The sequence below is a fragment of the Chaetodon trifascialis genome, chromosome 10 (genome assembly GCF_039877785.1).
Source record: "Chaetodon trifascialis isolate fChaTrf1 chromosome 10, fChaTrf1.hap1, whole genome shotgun sequence".
Taxonomy (NCBI): Eukaryota; Metazoa; Chordata; class Actinopteri; order Chaetodontiformes; family Chaetodontidae; genus Chaetodon; species Chaetodon trifascialis.
Window position 1 is genome coordinate 15,332,206 of NC_092065.1, and position 16,735 is coordinate 15,348,940.

Here is a 16,735-nt window from a genome sequence, read left to right on the forward strand (position 1 = left end):
GAAATAATAGAAATTGGGGGGGGGGGGGGGGGGGGGGGGGGGGGGCGCATATGGCATGTTTAGTCCACAAATGCCAGCAGGGGGCGGTGCGTACTCGTAGGAAAATTGTGTCTCCGTAATGGTTGCTAGAGAAAATGGTCATGATTGTTTTATTTATTTAACAAAATTCCTGATATGAAATTGAGTCTTATGTGTCTATATAACTGTACGGCGAGGTAGTATCTTATCCATTCATTATAAAATGCCTTACTCCCCCCCCCCCCAGTCATTTATAGTCTGAAAGAAATTTGAACAAGAACAGCTCACCTGTGGTCTTACAAATAATTCATCCTGGTCTATGTTTTAATAATGACACCATATCATGTCATTTGTTACCAGGGTTCCAGCTAATAATGGCATGGTCAAAGTAACATTTTTGTCGGATACTTTATTAATTGAAATAAGTTGTCATTTTTCAATTTTCAGAGCAGACGTGTTAAATAGTAGCTATAAATGGATGATACGATCAAAACTGAGAAATAAATACAATAAAATAATAAAGCATAACGGCACATTAAAAATGTTTTGATTGGAGTGTTTTGAAATGAAATTCCAACATTTGATTGTATATTAATAATTGCCAAATATGTAAAGTATTGCAGAAAGAAGGGGATTTTTTTTTTTTTTTTTACGTTTTAGAAGGCATTTGTGAATTTAAAAAAATCTTATTGTAATCTTGTATTCAAATCATTATGGGGTGATAACAAGAGTGAGTGATACAAAATGTAACAGACATCAACATTACTGAAGCGTCAATCATTATCTTATCCAAAAAGGATTTTCCATTTTATTCCATTCCTTTATACTTATCTCGGGTATGTTTATCAAATAGTTTAAAATCAGTCAAAACTGAGTGGATTCACATGGCTTTTGATTATAACTACATATAAGTCCACTGTCATAAGAAAATCAGATAGAAAACTGATATAATGAAGATGCTTTAAACTGATATGTCTGTACTATGGTTATGAGGTCATTCTTCACTGGCGCAGGCGCTCTCGGAAAACCCCATTTCTTCGTCAATATGTAGCAACTGCGCCGCTTGGTTGTCAGTGAGCCCACAAATCGCAACTTTGGTATTCACTGAAAGGGTAACTTATCTGCCTGAACCGTAAGGATAATGTACATATATTCCCTTATATAAATACGAAGACGGATTCATGCTGTGAGGACAATTTCAACGTCGATGACCGTCAGTGTTGTGGATACGATATTGAGGTAGGTCGCTATCCGCCACCCGGCACCACTACGTTAGGTCGGTCGTGAAGGGCTACGTTGCTAACTGTTAGCAGACTCACCAACGAAAAGCAGCTAACGTAACGTTATCAAATAGAAATAAACGTCATATAAACAAAATGGTGTACATGTGGCACACGAATAGTCGTCGAGAACCAGCTAGTAATGGTATCATTATAAAGTGTGTTATAACAACAAAGTAAACATTAGTGTAGTTAACGTTTCAGATAACGTCAAATTGAATGGGGGATAACCAGGAGGTGGGTCTTGCTTTTTAGGCCATCAGCAAGACCTGCCTAGCTAACGCTAGCTAGCTGGATAGGCAAGTAGTGGCGCTATTCTGTCACTGCCTGGTGCCTCTCCAACCGGCGTCATACCGTATCCGGTGTGTTAGCACGGCTTGTAATGACTTTAAAGTTGTCAATATCGATAAAGTGTTGAATGCTAACTGGTACAGATACGTTAGAAATGGCAACAATGGCTAGCTATGTGAAATATCTGTCACGTCAAGCTGAACTGCTAACAACGGGGCTGGGAAATATTTTTAAAAGACGTGACGTGGTAAATCATTCATCATTGCTTAACGTCTCACTGGTTAAGGATCAGCTAACGCTAGCTAACTAGCTCTGCGCTAGCTGTGCTCGTTAGCGAGCTAACAAAGAGCCGTTGCTCCTCCTTGCTTTGTATGCTCGATGTTGCCATTTCAAATGTCTATGGTGACACTTAAAAGGCAGCGAAAAAATAGGTACGTAAGACAAGGTTTATGTTAATTAAAATGCTAATTTAACTAATTCGCGCTTCCATTTCTCTTATCGGGATCTTATTGCTGCTAACGTTACTAGGTTTAGTTCTGACATTGTGGTTGCTTACGATGGTAATGGCTGCAAACATGGCAGGATAACGTATAGAATACTGTTAAGAAATAAGGCAGAATTTTCATTTCTGCGTATTTTATAGACCTTAATTAATGTCACGGTGCAAATACATATATAAAGCAATTGCAAAAATAATCCTACTACCTAGCATCGGTCTTTTGCATCAAAATTTAAATGTTGATAGGTTTATGGCTTTGCGGCTTTAACATAAAGACGATTTCAACAATGGGCTTAATGTTAGTTATTCAAATATAGTCATTAACACTAGTAACATAAGTAGCGGAATATATGGTTTCTTGTTTATACTGGAGACAGCTGTCGGCTGTGCTCAAATAGTTACTTCTAGGCTTTAACAAATGAGAGGCACTGAGAGGTCAGTGTGTCATTCGGAAGGGCTGTGGAATGCGTTTAGGATTTGTACCACATTACACACTTATAAATGCTTATCTGTATTATATACTTAATATTTACTTAAAATATTAATCTTATGGTGTGAGGGCACATTAAAGACAAATTTCTCCTTCCTTAATCAAAAGTGAATCAGGGCCTTATACTGAAATGCACACGGCAGTCAACTTAAGAGATAATGTCTGAGAGACAAGAAATGTGGTGTCTGTCAACTTCTGATGAAAGCAGTGTTATTAAACTCTATTTATACTGTAAATTCTACTTGTGAACACTTTGGCTAGTGTCTTACAAATCCTGTTGATATTTGACATAATGTTGGCTACTTTTAGAAACACATCAAGCAGCTTTTGTTTTGTTTTGTTTTTTTTCTCTTTTAGTGAAACTGGAGTGTCTGGCCATCCTACCCTTGCCTACAGTCGGAAGTTTGGTGGCTGTTGTAGGCTGTGCACGTTTGCTTCTCACCAGTGATTCCTTATGCTTGATAGAAGCTGCACCCTGTGTCTTACAGGATGGATGATGTGGACTTAAAGAGACTTGTATATCGACATCAGCAATCTCTTGTCTGCTGTGGTGTTCAATCTTTTACAATTTACAAGAGAACACCTCCCATCCTACACCTCCAAGCCCTGCACTATATATATGAAGACAGTCTTTAAGCAATAAAAAAGACAGCAGGAGATAGAAGTTGTAAGAATTTCCGTCTTTTTTTCTTGTTAAAGCACAGGTCGATATTGCTTATATAAGCTTATATGGCGGACATGGAAGTATCCTTATTTTAATTTTTCGGTTATTGGACCCCCTTACTACTAGTGTGGGTGGTGGGATGTCGGAAAAGCCAGACGACAAAATGGTGAAGTTCCTGGCTCCCCCTCAGAAGAGTGGAAATGGCCCCAGTTCTGGTTCAGATTCGATGGTCAGTGAAAGCCGGCCAACAGAAGTGAGACGCCGGCATCACACCATGGAGCGTGATCGATGTAACCCTGAACACCGTTTCTTACGCCGCAGTGTCATCAGTGATTCCAATGCTACAGCATTGGCACTCCCTTTACCCAGCAAGATCCCCATCCCTGCACCTCCGCGGGTTCAGCTACGAGAAACAGCCCCCCAGCGGCAACAAGCTGCTGCTGTTGCTCATTTGCCACCGCCTGAACCAAGTTTAGTGAAAAATGAGGAATCTGCCAATAGTGGAAAAGGAGGAGAAGAAAGAAAAGATATAGACATAGCCAAGGTGGATGTAGTGCCTTTGGAGCAGGAGCCTGCCATTGTACAAGATATCTGTGATGGAGAGGTGGTGGTGGCAACCCACTCCACACCATGCTTAGGAACAGAATTGCCAGGTCAAACAGAATCTGAAATCACCACTGAGGTGAAGGTACATCACGAAGAAGAGGGGGAGGAAGAAGATAAGGACTCTGCCAAGGCACGAGCAGAGGCAGAACAGAGAGAAGCTGAGAAAAAAGTGCAGGATGACATCGAAGAGGCAGAGACCAAAGCAGTGGGAACATCACCTGATGGCCGTTTCCTAAAGTTTGATATCGAAATTGGACGTGGCTCCTTCAAGACCGTCTACAAAGGCTTGGACACCGAGACCACAGTAGAGGTGGCTTGGTGTGAGCTGCAGGTATGAAATTGAGATATTACTTATCTTCCTTCATTGCTATTCCTATCAGTTGTTAATGATAATCATCTTTAATTGGGTCACTCTTATTGTTGCGTTTTCCAACAAGTGTGATCATTTCTTTTTGTTTGGACTGTTTGCTTTTACCAGGCTTAAGCATGGTGGAGTAGAGCAAAAGCAATTTCCTTCCAAACTGTTACCTGAGCTACAGCAGCTGTCATTTCCCCTCTGACAGAAATGGCGAGCATTTCCCTTTTGATTGTTTCACATTGCATTCGTCAGAAAAGCATAGCTTCTCATTTCCTTCTTTTGCTTTTTTGGTGCCACTCAGTGCATACTGACTGGCATGACTGTACATAAGACTGAATGTCTTGAGTAAAAACTTTACTTTACTTACTGAGACATTGGCAAATGACCAGAAGTTGTCAAAGCTTGTAAGGCTTGTACACTTAATGTGTCAAACACAATGACATGCTTTAGACTCTGGAAATGACCTTGGACTTGACTTAGGGTTAGACCTTTTTTATTGCACTGGCAGATGACATTATAGACCGTTTTAAAAATAAATTATGATGACCCTCTTCTCCAGGTGCATAGAAGTTATAACTGAGCAAGTTCTTGCCAGGAAATGGTGAAATTAATTCATTCATGTTATTTTAACACATTTTGAATATGGAGCATATAAAAATGCCCTAAGTAAAACTCCATTACAGTAAAATACCATTACAGTGATTATATTTTGCAATTTCCAGAAATGAATGTGGTTATAATAATTGACTTACACCTTAAAAAAACTTGATGAAGTTTTTATGTTGTCTTTAAAAGTTTTCTTTGAACATTGATATACTCAAGTTAATTGACATTATAGTCATTATATCTAAATACAGGGTTTCTGTATTAAAGAATCTATTATTTTGCTTTGTTTTTTCAGACTAATAGTGATTTTCTTTAAATTGTGTGTGAAAAAATTGGAGCTCTGCTGTCTGTCCAGTTAGCTACAAGGCCCACAGCAAAGTTTGACCTCATTCACCACATGAATGTTTGCTTTTACTGTCACGCTTTAACCCTGCCATGAGAGGCATAGGCCTCACACGGCAGCACATACAACCATAGCTACACATGCACTCTGGTTTCAGAACAATGTGAAGATTACAGACACGTGCCCCTCCCCCCTCACACAGACCGAATCAAGCGCATGCTCAGTGCATTCCTGCTCTGAATGCTTGTGTGAATGTAAAATGGGTCACATTCCTGAAAGAGGAATCTCCTGTGTGAAGTGAAGCAGGCCAGCCTGCCAAGGCCTGCTTCTAAACTAATCAGTCCACTTCGCACCTTTTTAACATCCTCACATTTTACCATATGTCTTTTTCTTCAACCAATTTTCAAGAAAAACTTAAAGAATAAAAAAATATAACTATGCCTTCCTACTTTCATCAGATAGAAAAAGTCAAGGGAAAATCAAAACCAAAATGTGCCTGTCTCTGTGTGGTTTATAGAGAATGATTCACCCAAATGGACAAGGTGTAACTGCCTCTCTTGAGGCTCGCCTAAACTTGCTGTAGGATCTAGCTGGGTTTTTTTCAGTCCAATCCACTGCAAAGGGATGATTTGTTGAAGTTTTGCAAGTTGAATGACAACAGCTTTGTTTCATGCACATGGTCTGTTCCGAGAAACGTAACCTGACACTCTCATTCCCCTTCATTTCTCTGTCAACTCAAGGGTTTCAGTGTTAGAAACTGTTGAGAAGCTGAAATCCCCTCTCACATGGTTGTTAAAGCTGTCCCATGATCTCTGAAGCGGTAGTGTTACACTCTCCATACATCCTGAGGGCAAATGTAGTGGAATATAAAGTTAGCATATATTATTTTCTGTATGCTTTTTCTTTAGTTTAGTTACTGTTCAGTTCCTTTTCAGACATTTGTATAATTATGCCATTTCCTCTTCTGAGTTTTTGACAGTAATAGTAATGGTTGCATATAGAAATGCAAATATTTTTCTAAAAAAAGCAAACAAATTCCATCACAGCAAGTCTTAAGCTTGCACTGTTTAAGAAAGTATTAGGGGCTCATTCAGTTAATGTAGTTATTGTTTAGTTTCCTGTTGATGCCAGAATCAGTGATGTAGAAAGTAATCAGCCTTGCCTTGGTGTCTGCTGGAAACAACAGTAGCTCCCTTGGCTGTATGCTAATGAAACAAGTATGACAGGTTTTGCCTCATAGGATCCTTTAATCTTCCTTAAACATAGCAAAAATTCTAGAGCCACATTAGCAGTCCTGTGATGCAGTTATACTATAGTACAAACCAGAAAACTATGTAAAATGGTTTGCTTTTCTCAGACTCCTACTGATAGTGGGACCTAAAGGTGTTCAAACAAAAGTGTTTCTCCTTTGTTCTTTTCAATTTATTACACTTATTTGTCATGGACAAAAACAATTTAATCTCAATCTTTAATCTCACAGTAGAATCTAAGGCTGGTTGGAATTTAGTCATTTGTTTTAGAGGTGTGTTGTCATGAGTTAAAGTGTTAGACAAGTGGAAATTTGGTTCCACATGTCATGGCGAGTTCTTCAGTAGATATTTCACCATGGACCAGTGCGTGATTGATGAATCAACCAATCCACTTAGCTTTTTCCCAACATATGCTGCAATTGTGGCTAGAAGCTGTAGTGTGTAAAGTTTGAATAAAATGGCCCTGGCTTGTTCAGTCTGGAAGGCCATCTGTCCACAATTGTCAAAGAATTTCTAGGCGTCCACCGTTTTTCACCTCACCCATGAACCCACACATTTGTTTCAGATCTCACGTTGCAGGCATGTCCGAACAATAAGTAGGTCACCAAAAAAGGAAGTCGAGGGGGGAAAAAAAAGAATAAATTTAGGAACCTCCCCTTTCTTGCTCACTCATCCATCTTCAACCATGTCATCTTCCACTGGCTGCCTCCCCACCTCCTTCCTCTCCAATACTGGCTGAAGCCAAGCATTGAAAGATGAGGAAGAGAAACCCAGGCATCCTGTAGAAACTATGGAAGCTGCCTGTCCAGCTGGCTGATGGCATCCGCTGGAAGTGACACTATATCCATGTAGTATAACATAGTTTCTCTTCTGTAATTACCCTCCATGATTAGAAGCCTTTAGACTTAACGTGAGATTTGGAATTTGAATAGCTTATTTACGTTTTAACAATTAGATGCCACATATTTGGTAAGAAGCATCACATTTTGTAAAGTGAAATTCCTGACTGCATTGTCAGCATTCCTCTTTGAAACCATGGGGTAGACTTAGAATTTAAAAGTCATTCATCAGTAAGGAGGGGTGCGTTGGTGAAAAAACAATGCCAGTTCAATGCCAGTTTTGTGCATCACAGCACTCAAAATAGACCACAAAGCTAAACTGACACCGCTAACTGTTAAGCATTGTATCGTGTCCTGGTTCCATTCTGACTGTGACTGTGAGGAAGGTTATGACCTTTCAAACTTCTGATTTTCTGATGAAGTGTGTGTGTGTGTGTGTGTGTGTGTGTGTGTGTGTGTGTGTGTGTGTGTGTGTGTGTGTGTGTGTGTGTGTGTGTGTGTGTGTGTGTGTGTGTGTGTGTGTGTGTGTGTGTGTGTGTGTGTGTGTGTGTGGCATTTTTTCCAGATAAAGACAGTTGGAAGCACCTTGATTATAAAAAAAATTATTCTTATTTATTGAAGCCTTTGATTCACATAAATTAACAAAATCTCACTGATCAAAAGGTCTAACAATGCTTTCACTGTTAATTTTGTTGGTTCTCTTTGTGCCTGCCTTTTTGCCCCTTTTGCCCATTTTTTACTGTATTCTGAGTGGATAGCTTGTTTTATTTTCTGCCACGTTGGTTTTAGATGAATAGTCATACTGGCAGATGTGAAATGACCTGGCTCTGTCATCTTGTCTGTTGCTGACAGTTTGATTGACAGTCACAGTGATCCTTTGACCTCATTGCCATGTGTTGCAGTGTCATCGCAATACCAAAAATCTCTTTCCACAGAAATATACTTTACTAACAAAGTAACATTTTAACATGGCCTGTTGGCTTTCAGGTCCATCAGCCATTAGATCTTAGTCATATCTCAGCCAGCGTTATCCAGAGGGCTCTATCTAACCCTCAGTGTCAACCTCAGAAGAGACCTCTGTGCAACGACCTGACACTGCCAGCCCTTGGCATGATCACAGCCTTTTTTTACTCAGTCTATTTTTAGGCTTATTGGATTATTTATGATAGCCTTTGCCTAGTAGCAGTATTTTCTGCTCTGCTTTGTTACTACTGTAGTTAACTGGCATCAAATGTAATTCTCGTTGGCTGGAAATGCCTCAGGTCGGCTTGGTAATTAAGATTGAAATTGATATCATGGTTCAAATTGATTTTCAGCACGATGAGCTGTATTCCACTGTTGTGCATTATGTCTAAGAAAACACTAAACATAGGTAAAACAAAAAACTTCTACAGTTAAAAACTAAAAAAAAAAATCTACTCACAATCATTCATTTTTAATGATGATGTTAATAATATTACAGTTCAGCTTTGTTCAAAGTTGATAAAGGATTATATTGACCTACCGCCCTGTCCTACATAATATCCTGTCCTCTATTGTTGGACCATAATTAGGGCTGGGCAATAAATCAAGTGTTGATTTATTTCCCAGGCGTGTTGTAGCCCTAGGTCAGCCATTTCAGTTAATTCAAGTTTTTGTTTTTAAATGAATAAATTGCCTGCATTGTGGAAATCCAGTTATCCGTAACCACAGCTCCTTGTCTGCTATGTAGGGTATGGAGCTCTGACAGAGCTAGCAACTGCCTTGTATCGAACACATCCTTTTTATAATTTGGAGGGAATTTCCATTTGATCAGTTTAGACTGAGCAAATATATAATTTTAAATCTGATAATAAGTTGGACTGTCACTTCATCTGCTTAACCGTGCATTGGCTTGTTGAGGGGTGTGCCGCTGAACTGAAGCAATGGGATCATGATTTCAGATAAGTGTTGTGCTGACTCTGCAGAGATGGTCAGAAACAAAGTGTTGACTAGTCTAATTTGGAAGATATAGTACTCTTTGTTTTTTAAAATGCATTTCTGCATTGTTCTCCCACTCGCTTGTGTGTGTCTATATATGTTACACACATTTGCGCTGCTGTATTTTCCCCATGCACTCTTTCTCTTACTTTATCACATTCAGAGACTTCACTAGGCCAGTTTTCACAGCTGAGAGTTGATATTGCAGAGGCAGTGGTGGCAGCACAGCTTTTTAGTTAGCTGACTCATGCCCACTTTGTCAGATAGAGCCGCTGTGATTCAGCTGCAGCTGCTGTGGCCCTCTGAGTGCCTGACAGGTTAGGTTTCCTAATTTATAGATATTTAAAGCCTCTCCCTCAAACTGGTTTGTAGAATGTGATCAATGATTGACTGCAGAAAAACCTCCTCACACAATCTATGAAAGCACCTAAACGATGTTGATGTAAAGCTTTATGGCCTAATGTTAGGTTTTGCAAATTCTGACCATCTTTATGAGTTTCTTAATGGGCTGATGGGGTGGTCTCAGTGGTGCTGAGGTGCAGTAAACCAGCCACAGCAACCTTAGCCAATTAGTCAATCAGAAAAACGTGCCCCACATTATTTTTTCCATGATTGGACTACTGATAGTGATGAATCACAGTAAACATAGGGAGATAGAGGGAAACAATATAGAACCAAGGTCCCTGGCCAAACTCCGACAAAACCATAATTTCCAAATTTGTTCCCAAACTGTATAGAGGATGTGATATTAAATATTGGTAATATAATATGGAAATATTTCTATGTACAGTATATCTGTGGCTGGTGCTGTTTGATTGGCACATGACTTAAATAACTGTCCCTGCTTTTTTCATCTCTTCAGCTATTAATTTAGGCAGGAGAAGATTTTTTTATTTTTATTTTTTTTTTAATTTAATTGTTGAAGTATTTTTTAAATGTGAGGTTTTTTTTTAAAAAAAAAAATGCTTACCTTTAAAAAAAATACTCAGATGAATGAAAGAGAAAATGTTTGAATATCTGTCTACAGACTATAGGTGTCCTTGGTTGTAATGAGAGAAAGCCATTCTGTTTGTTTTCCCTCCATTGATTTGTGAATAGTGGGTATTTAGCCTCTCTAATAGGGGTCGTGGATGTACCAGGGACTGCCAGGCACTGTTCCCAGTGAGACCAGAACATGGCACAGGCCAAAGAGCTCTTTCAAGTGGCAGTCAAAGGGAGTGTGATGTGTGTCTTATGATTGCAAGACTGTAAATTCCTGGAGGATTTTTACAGGTCCTGGGTCTTGCGTGGTAAGAGAGGTATGTAATTAGTTCATCCTGGCTTGTGCTGAGTAATTCATAGAAAAAGGTTAGTGCGGTAGGGTTTTGGAGTGGAGTGAAATATTTTTCTAAGATAAATCAGGCACTTTTTCTTCCACAATTTTGAAAAAATATCTTTTGAAACACAAACACATCTGACTCAACACATCACACCTCGCATTCTGACATCTCACATTTTATCATCAATTTAACTGCTAGGTTGTGGTCTAAAAGTACTCTTCCTGTGATCTTAATTTCTTTCTTTCTTGTCATCATACATTATGCTGCTGCTTTTTTTTAGTAGAATTCCCTTTAAATGTGCTTTTATAAGTCGTAGTGTGTTAGCATGTGCCTTCACAAAATAGCACTCCTAGTTGTTTAAGTGTGTGCAGAAGTTGAAGTAGATGTCTGTTTTGACATTTGTTTTAAATGAGCTATGCCATTTCCTCTTCTGAGTTTTTGACAGTAATAGTAATGGTCGCATTTCCACCTACAGTGGAAATGCTGTCATTGATACAGCAGACTGGTATTTGTGTGGGTTGGGGTGCTGCACACCCAAGGATAGAGGTTCTGAGCCTATGAATGCTGCTGTGGATGTTTTGCATGACTGTTCACATGGTGCACAGAAAGAGAAAGGGGAACCACTGCCCTACTAGATAAATACTCCACTAAGTAGGTCAGTTGGTCCAAATGCATGGTGGAGCCTCCCATTACTCACTCATCTTCCCTCACCCTCTGTTTGCTGACATTGCTCCCTGATTCAATGTGGTCTCTTGCTCCTAATTGTATACACATTTCTGTTTAACTTCTCATTTATGTCAGCCCCATATTGCCCCCAGATATTGTAAACATTCAACCTCAAACCTCCAAAATGCCTCTAGCAAAGTTGGTAGCAGTTTCAGTTATGTTTTTCTTCAGGCGAAGTCAGTCACTGGAAAGTTTTCTATCTGTTGCTCTCTCACACACACACACACACACACACACACACACACACACACACACACACACACACACACACAAAGGCAAATGCTCATTCTCCAGTCACAAATGGCCTGAATTTCCTGGATAGCCTGGCCTGTGGCCAGGTCTCTGGAGGATTCAAGGGAGGTCTTTGGCTACAGGGTTTCACTGGGCTTGTCTAACTGGTATGGGTTTGCTGCTCTATAGTCATGCATGCTGTAAATTTAGGTCATGCCGAGAATTACTCAGGAAACTTGAGGAAGGTGATTGTATGCATTCCAGATTTTTTGTTAATACACAGACCGTACAAAAGGGTTTTTTGCCAGTCTGTATCTATGTATCAGTCAGTTTATGGAATGCTAAATCCCAAACAATGCTATTAGCTGTGGGTATATTTTGGCATAATTTATTGACCAACCCATCAGCTGCCAGACATTTGTTGACACATATTATCCGTAGCTTTCTTCGGAATACATTTGCGAGCACAATGTTAGCCTCACACCAGACAGTTCATTTCCAGAGAGTTTGTCAGTACATCAGCATTACTATTCATTATAACCTATCATTGTTGATGTTGTGAATAACCACACATTTGTTTAAATTAACAATAACGACCAAGCCAGAATGATTCCTAATAATAATTAATTTGCATGCATTGCAATGTTGTGATGAACACTTTTTGAAACACTATAACAGGTTGTTTTTCCACATCTAAACACAAAACATGATATAATGCTTGTAGATATTATCTTCAGGTTACAGTGATTGGTTATTTGTTTTTCCCACAGTGCTTAAATCAATGTCAGAGTGGTGTGTGCCTGTTGAGGTGTGTATAGGGTGTGTTGTGTAGTAAAAAGCTTTGTAAAGAGGGCAGTTTTGATTGGATGTACCAAGCATAATTTTTTGTTTCTTTTCTTGACATTATAGTCTACTCTGTACTACTCTTCCTCTCCGTTACACTGTGGCTCTTTTCTAGTTTTGGCTTTCTTGAATCTTGGGCACAGCTAGACACATTCCATTTGGTTCACGGTCATCCACCAGAGGAAACAGGGCCACATCCCAATCCCCCCAACTGTATATGTGCAATTCTTTGTGTATGTGTGTGCAGAAAAGAATGTAAATTCCTCGACCTTTAGACCTTTACTCTCTTTGCCCACTGTTCAAACCTGCAATGTCAAGATGACCGTAGATTTTAAAATGTGTTTTTCTACTGATAGACTCATTCAGATGGGGAAAGGAAACTTTAGTAGCCATTGTTATTAATTATCTTCATCAAGCACATATTTGCATTGTTTACTCTAAATCTGTCTGTATACACAGAAATAGTGCTGTGGTGATGTGTGAAATCTTTCTAAGTATTTTCTTTTTGCATCCTGCAGGATCGTAAGCTGTCAAAGACAGAGAGGCAGCGTTTTAAGGAGGAAGCGGGGATGTTAAAGGGACTACAGCATCCCAACATTGTCCGCTTTTATGACTCTTGGGAGGGCCCCTCCAAAGGCAGGAAGTGCATTGTACTGGTCACTGAACTCATGACTTCTGGCACACTCAAAACGTGAGTCTCAAACTTGGCAGAGCTAACATGCGCATTGATACAGAACTCATATATGCTTATTACACTAGGGCTCTGTCATTTTGATAAAAAGGATCATCCTGACTATTGATTTTAAGTATTTTGACGAGTATTTGTGCCATAAAATATTTGTTGAATTTATTGTAAACTGGTAATTTGTCAGGATTTGATCCAATGTAGATAAATATATTTGCTCTTGTTAGGTGCTCTTATTAAGACATGCACAGGAAAAGACTACATGTCTCACATCATTTGTACTGTGCTCCTCGGAGGATATATGAAATTTGTGATCTGTTCACTTGTAGATATCTGAAGCGGTTCAAGGTGATGAAGATTAAAGTGCTGCGGAGCTGGTGTAGACAAATCCTCAAGGGACTTCACTTTCTACATACTCGGGCTCCCCCCATCATCCACAGAGACCTTAAGTGCGACAACATTTTCATCACAGGCCCAACAGGATCCGTCAAGATTGGAGACTTGGGACTGGCTACACTCAAGCGTGCATCATTTGCCAAGAGTGTCATAGGTACGACTCCGAAGTCATTTCTACCTCCTGGTCCCTGTCCTGCTCTTGGGCAGTACCTTTTCTGGGGTTTTATTGTGTTTGTATTGCAAATGATGGTGTTTAAAGAGGGCATTTTTCTTTGACTTGTTTTTCTGACGGTGTGGTTCAAAAACAGACCACAGCGTTTCAGCTGTCCCTCAAACCACAGCTCAAACGGAGGCCAAATACTGTGGTGATCTTAGGCAGATAACCACAAGGCTTTCTTTCTTTGCACTCACACAGTAACTCTATCAAGTTTGGTCATTGTACAGAATATTTCTGTTCTATGTTTCTTCAAAAAAAGAGAGGGTTTTTTTTTCCAGGCACCTACTGAATGTAAGTAGCGCCTAACATTTCACATACTGTTAAATATCAATATCATTATTATAATAGTTGTTATGCCTTCTTGCAGGCTAACCTGGCCATGGCTAAAGGTATGGCCTTTGCTTCTGTCATAGACTGGTCTTTGTTCTGTGGTTTGGAAATATGTGGTCTGTTTGCCCGTTTACCTATAATGTTTAACATCTCTTTCTATGGGTTTGCCTCAACAGGTTTTTTTTTAGTGTTTGTCTCTTACTGTCTTTTAAAATATTGCAGGACGGCAGAATCTTTTTGCCCCATCTTTGTGTCCAGGGAGCTCTCCCCACTTTCTCTCTGTCAGCCTTTTGCCTTTGTTTTTTTGTTTTTGTTTGTTTGACTTTAATTCAGTTTATTTATTTATTTATTTTTTACTTTCACATTCTTGGGTATGTTTTTAAAATGTAGGCTCTAGCCTCAGCTGTGCCCCATTCTGCTGTTTGGAATGAATAGGGTACTGCTGGTCATTGAGTAAGTATGAACTTAACTTTTATGGGCCTGGTAAGTCTGACAGTGTGCTGTAACACACAACAATATCAAAAACAATTACATTCAAATAACCAAATGAGTTTTTCTGTGTAAGACCTGAGATTGAATGTAAAATGAAATAAGTGAATAGAAGAAGGCTGATGTGTAAAAACACACTGCTGAGTACAGTAAGTAGCTATGGGATCTGCTTTTCTCAGGCTTGACCATAACAGTTTCCTCCTGTAGGTGAAGAAGAAATGGTAAGTCAGACTTCGAAAGGTGAGTGTATTATAAAAGACAGTGTTAATGTGCTTGTAAGGTAAGGTCTTGACAAAAGTTATTTCCATAGCTAGTTATATTTCTCAGCTACTACTCAGACCATTGGTATCCCCTTTGAACAAATCCCACTGTATTCTGGCCTGGGTATTATTCTCAAGTGCCTAATTTTAAACCTTCTGAACATTGCGGATAACATTAATTTTGGCTTGACAAGTGTGTTCTGCACATTGGCTTCACTCAGTCACATTCTTAGATCACAACATGTTAAGGTCTTACACAGACAAACACGTGCTTTCCTCTCTGCAGTCTAACTGAGCCCGGCTTCTCCCTCCTTTTTTGTTTTCTGTCTCTTTTTTGCTTTCCTTCCCCTTTTCTTTTTTTCTCTCTCTTCCAACTTTCACCTCACAGGTTCTGCTCCAGGAGATGTCAGCAGGCTGGTCACTCTTCTCATCCTCCTCTTCCTCAACCCCTCATGGGTTAGAGGAGCAGAGGGGCAATGGGTTGTGAGAAGCCCACTCAATCAGTAAGGGAGTTCGAGAGTTCTGAATAGTTGTTTTGATTTAAGGTACCCCTGAGTTCATGGCGCCTGAGATGTATGAGGAGAAGTACGACGAGTCAGTGGATGTGTATGCCTTTGGAATGTGCATGCTGGAGATGGCCACCTCAGAGTACCCTTACTCAGAGTGCCAGAATGCTGCACAGATCTACCGCAGAGTTACCAGCGTAAGTCTTCTTTTCAACCCTCCATGTCACCCCTCTGCCCTGCCTTCACCTCTTCCTATATGCCAAGAAGGCTAGTGTTCCATTGTGGAATGATTTTATATTCCTGCCCTTTATCAAGCTTATACATTTCTCCCTTCTTCTATTGTATTTCACCTCTTAACTTGAGTGTATTCCTGTTGAAAGAACCCACAAATTTTGAAAACCTCTAAGAGAAAACAGTTATTTACACCAACAAGCCCCTTTGCTTCACCTCATCCTGTGTTTTTCTTTTTCTTTCCTTCTGAATTATGGTGTCTGTAGGTTAAGCTTGTAGACGTGACTCGTGGATGATTGATAAGAGACTGAGCAAGCACAGTCCTGCTTAATGGTTCAGTCTTGTGATGACGCCAGAAGGGCAGTAATTGTCCTAGAAAAAAACACATATTTTTAGTCTTATTCATACAGTTCATGCTGGCTTACTTTTTAAATACATAGTCATGGATGTGATTCACACTCTTGCAATTACAAGAGTCTCATAGATAAAGAGATTGAACCTGTTCCTCAAGTGTTATCTAAAAAACGTGCCTTGAAATCTGTACCATTGTCCTCAGTTTATCATGAACTGCAAAGTCTGCATACTGATGTCTTTGCCATGTGACTCAGCACACAATTCTTTATTTACCCACTGCTAAATATTCTTAAGTAGTTTTTAAAGCTCTCTTTATGAGCCACAAATAGCTCATACTGCAGAGCACTGAACATAGGTGGCTTAGTTGAGAAACAAAGTGCATTTGTGGTTTATTTAGCCAGTGTCACATGTCCTGGTTTTACAGTAGTCTCCTTAGGGAGATGGGCTGTTGTTCTTCCTATTCTGTCACTTAGCTCAGCTGTTCAGCTCTCAGTCAATCCTCCATTTTCCTTTAGCACCATGCAGTTTCCTGTTGCTCAATCCAGCACCTCTCTTTAGCCATCCTCTACTCACTTATGCCCTTCTTTTCCCATCTCTTGATGTTCTGCAATTTTTAAAGCATGTCTTCCTTTTAACATTATTTGAATGGTTCACCTTTGAGGTTAAATTTGTAAGAAGCAATCCCTTCCACTTCATACAGTGACATTAGAAATTCATTTTGCAACAAAATGATAGATAGATAGATAGATAGATAGATAGATAGATAGATAGATAGATAGATAGATAGATAGATAGATAGATAGATTGATAGATAGATAGATAGATAGATAGATAGATAGATAGATAGATAGATAGATAGATACTTTATTCATCCCCAAGGGAAATTCACAAAGTTTAAGGCTCAGTCATTAGTATTTTTGTGAAACTTATGTAGAGTCTCGGAGT

The 16,735-nt window shown here is 39.5% G+C and overlaps 1 protein-coding gene across 1 annotated transcript in view; it reads left to right on the plus strand.

Moving 5' to 3' along the window:
- Window positions 1-1,033: 1,033 nt before the first annotated feature.
- LOC139337085 (serine/threonine-protein kinase WNK1-like) overlaps window positions 1,034-16,735 on the plus strand; it is a 28,630-nt gene continuing 12,928 nt past the window's right edge. The window contains exons 1-5 of the mRNA XM_070971445.1: window positions 1,034-1,257; window positions 2,936-4,179; window positions 12,841-13,013; window positions 13,337-13,557; window positions 15,245-15,402. Of these exons, the coding sequence (XP_070827546.1) occupies window positions 3,382-4,179; window positions 12,841-13,013; window positions 13,337-13,557; window positions 15,245-15,402 (1,350 nt within the window). The 5' untranslated portion in view covers window positions 1,034-1,257; window positions 2,936-3,381. The remainder of the gene's footprint in view (window positions 1,258-2,935; window positions 4,180-12,840; window positions 13,014-13,336; window positions 13,558-15,244; window positions 15,403-16,735) is intronic.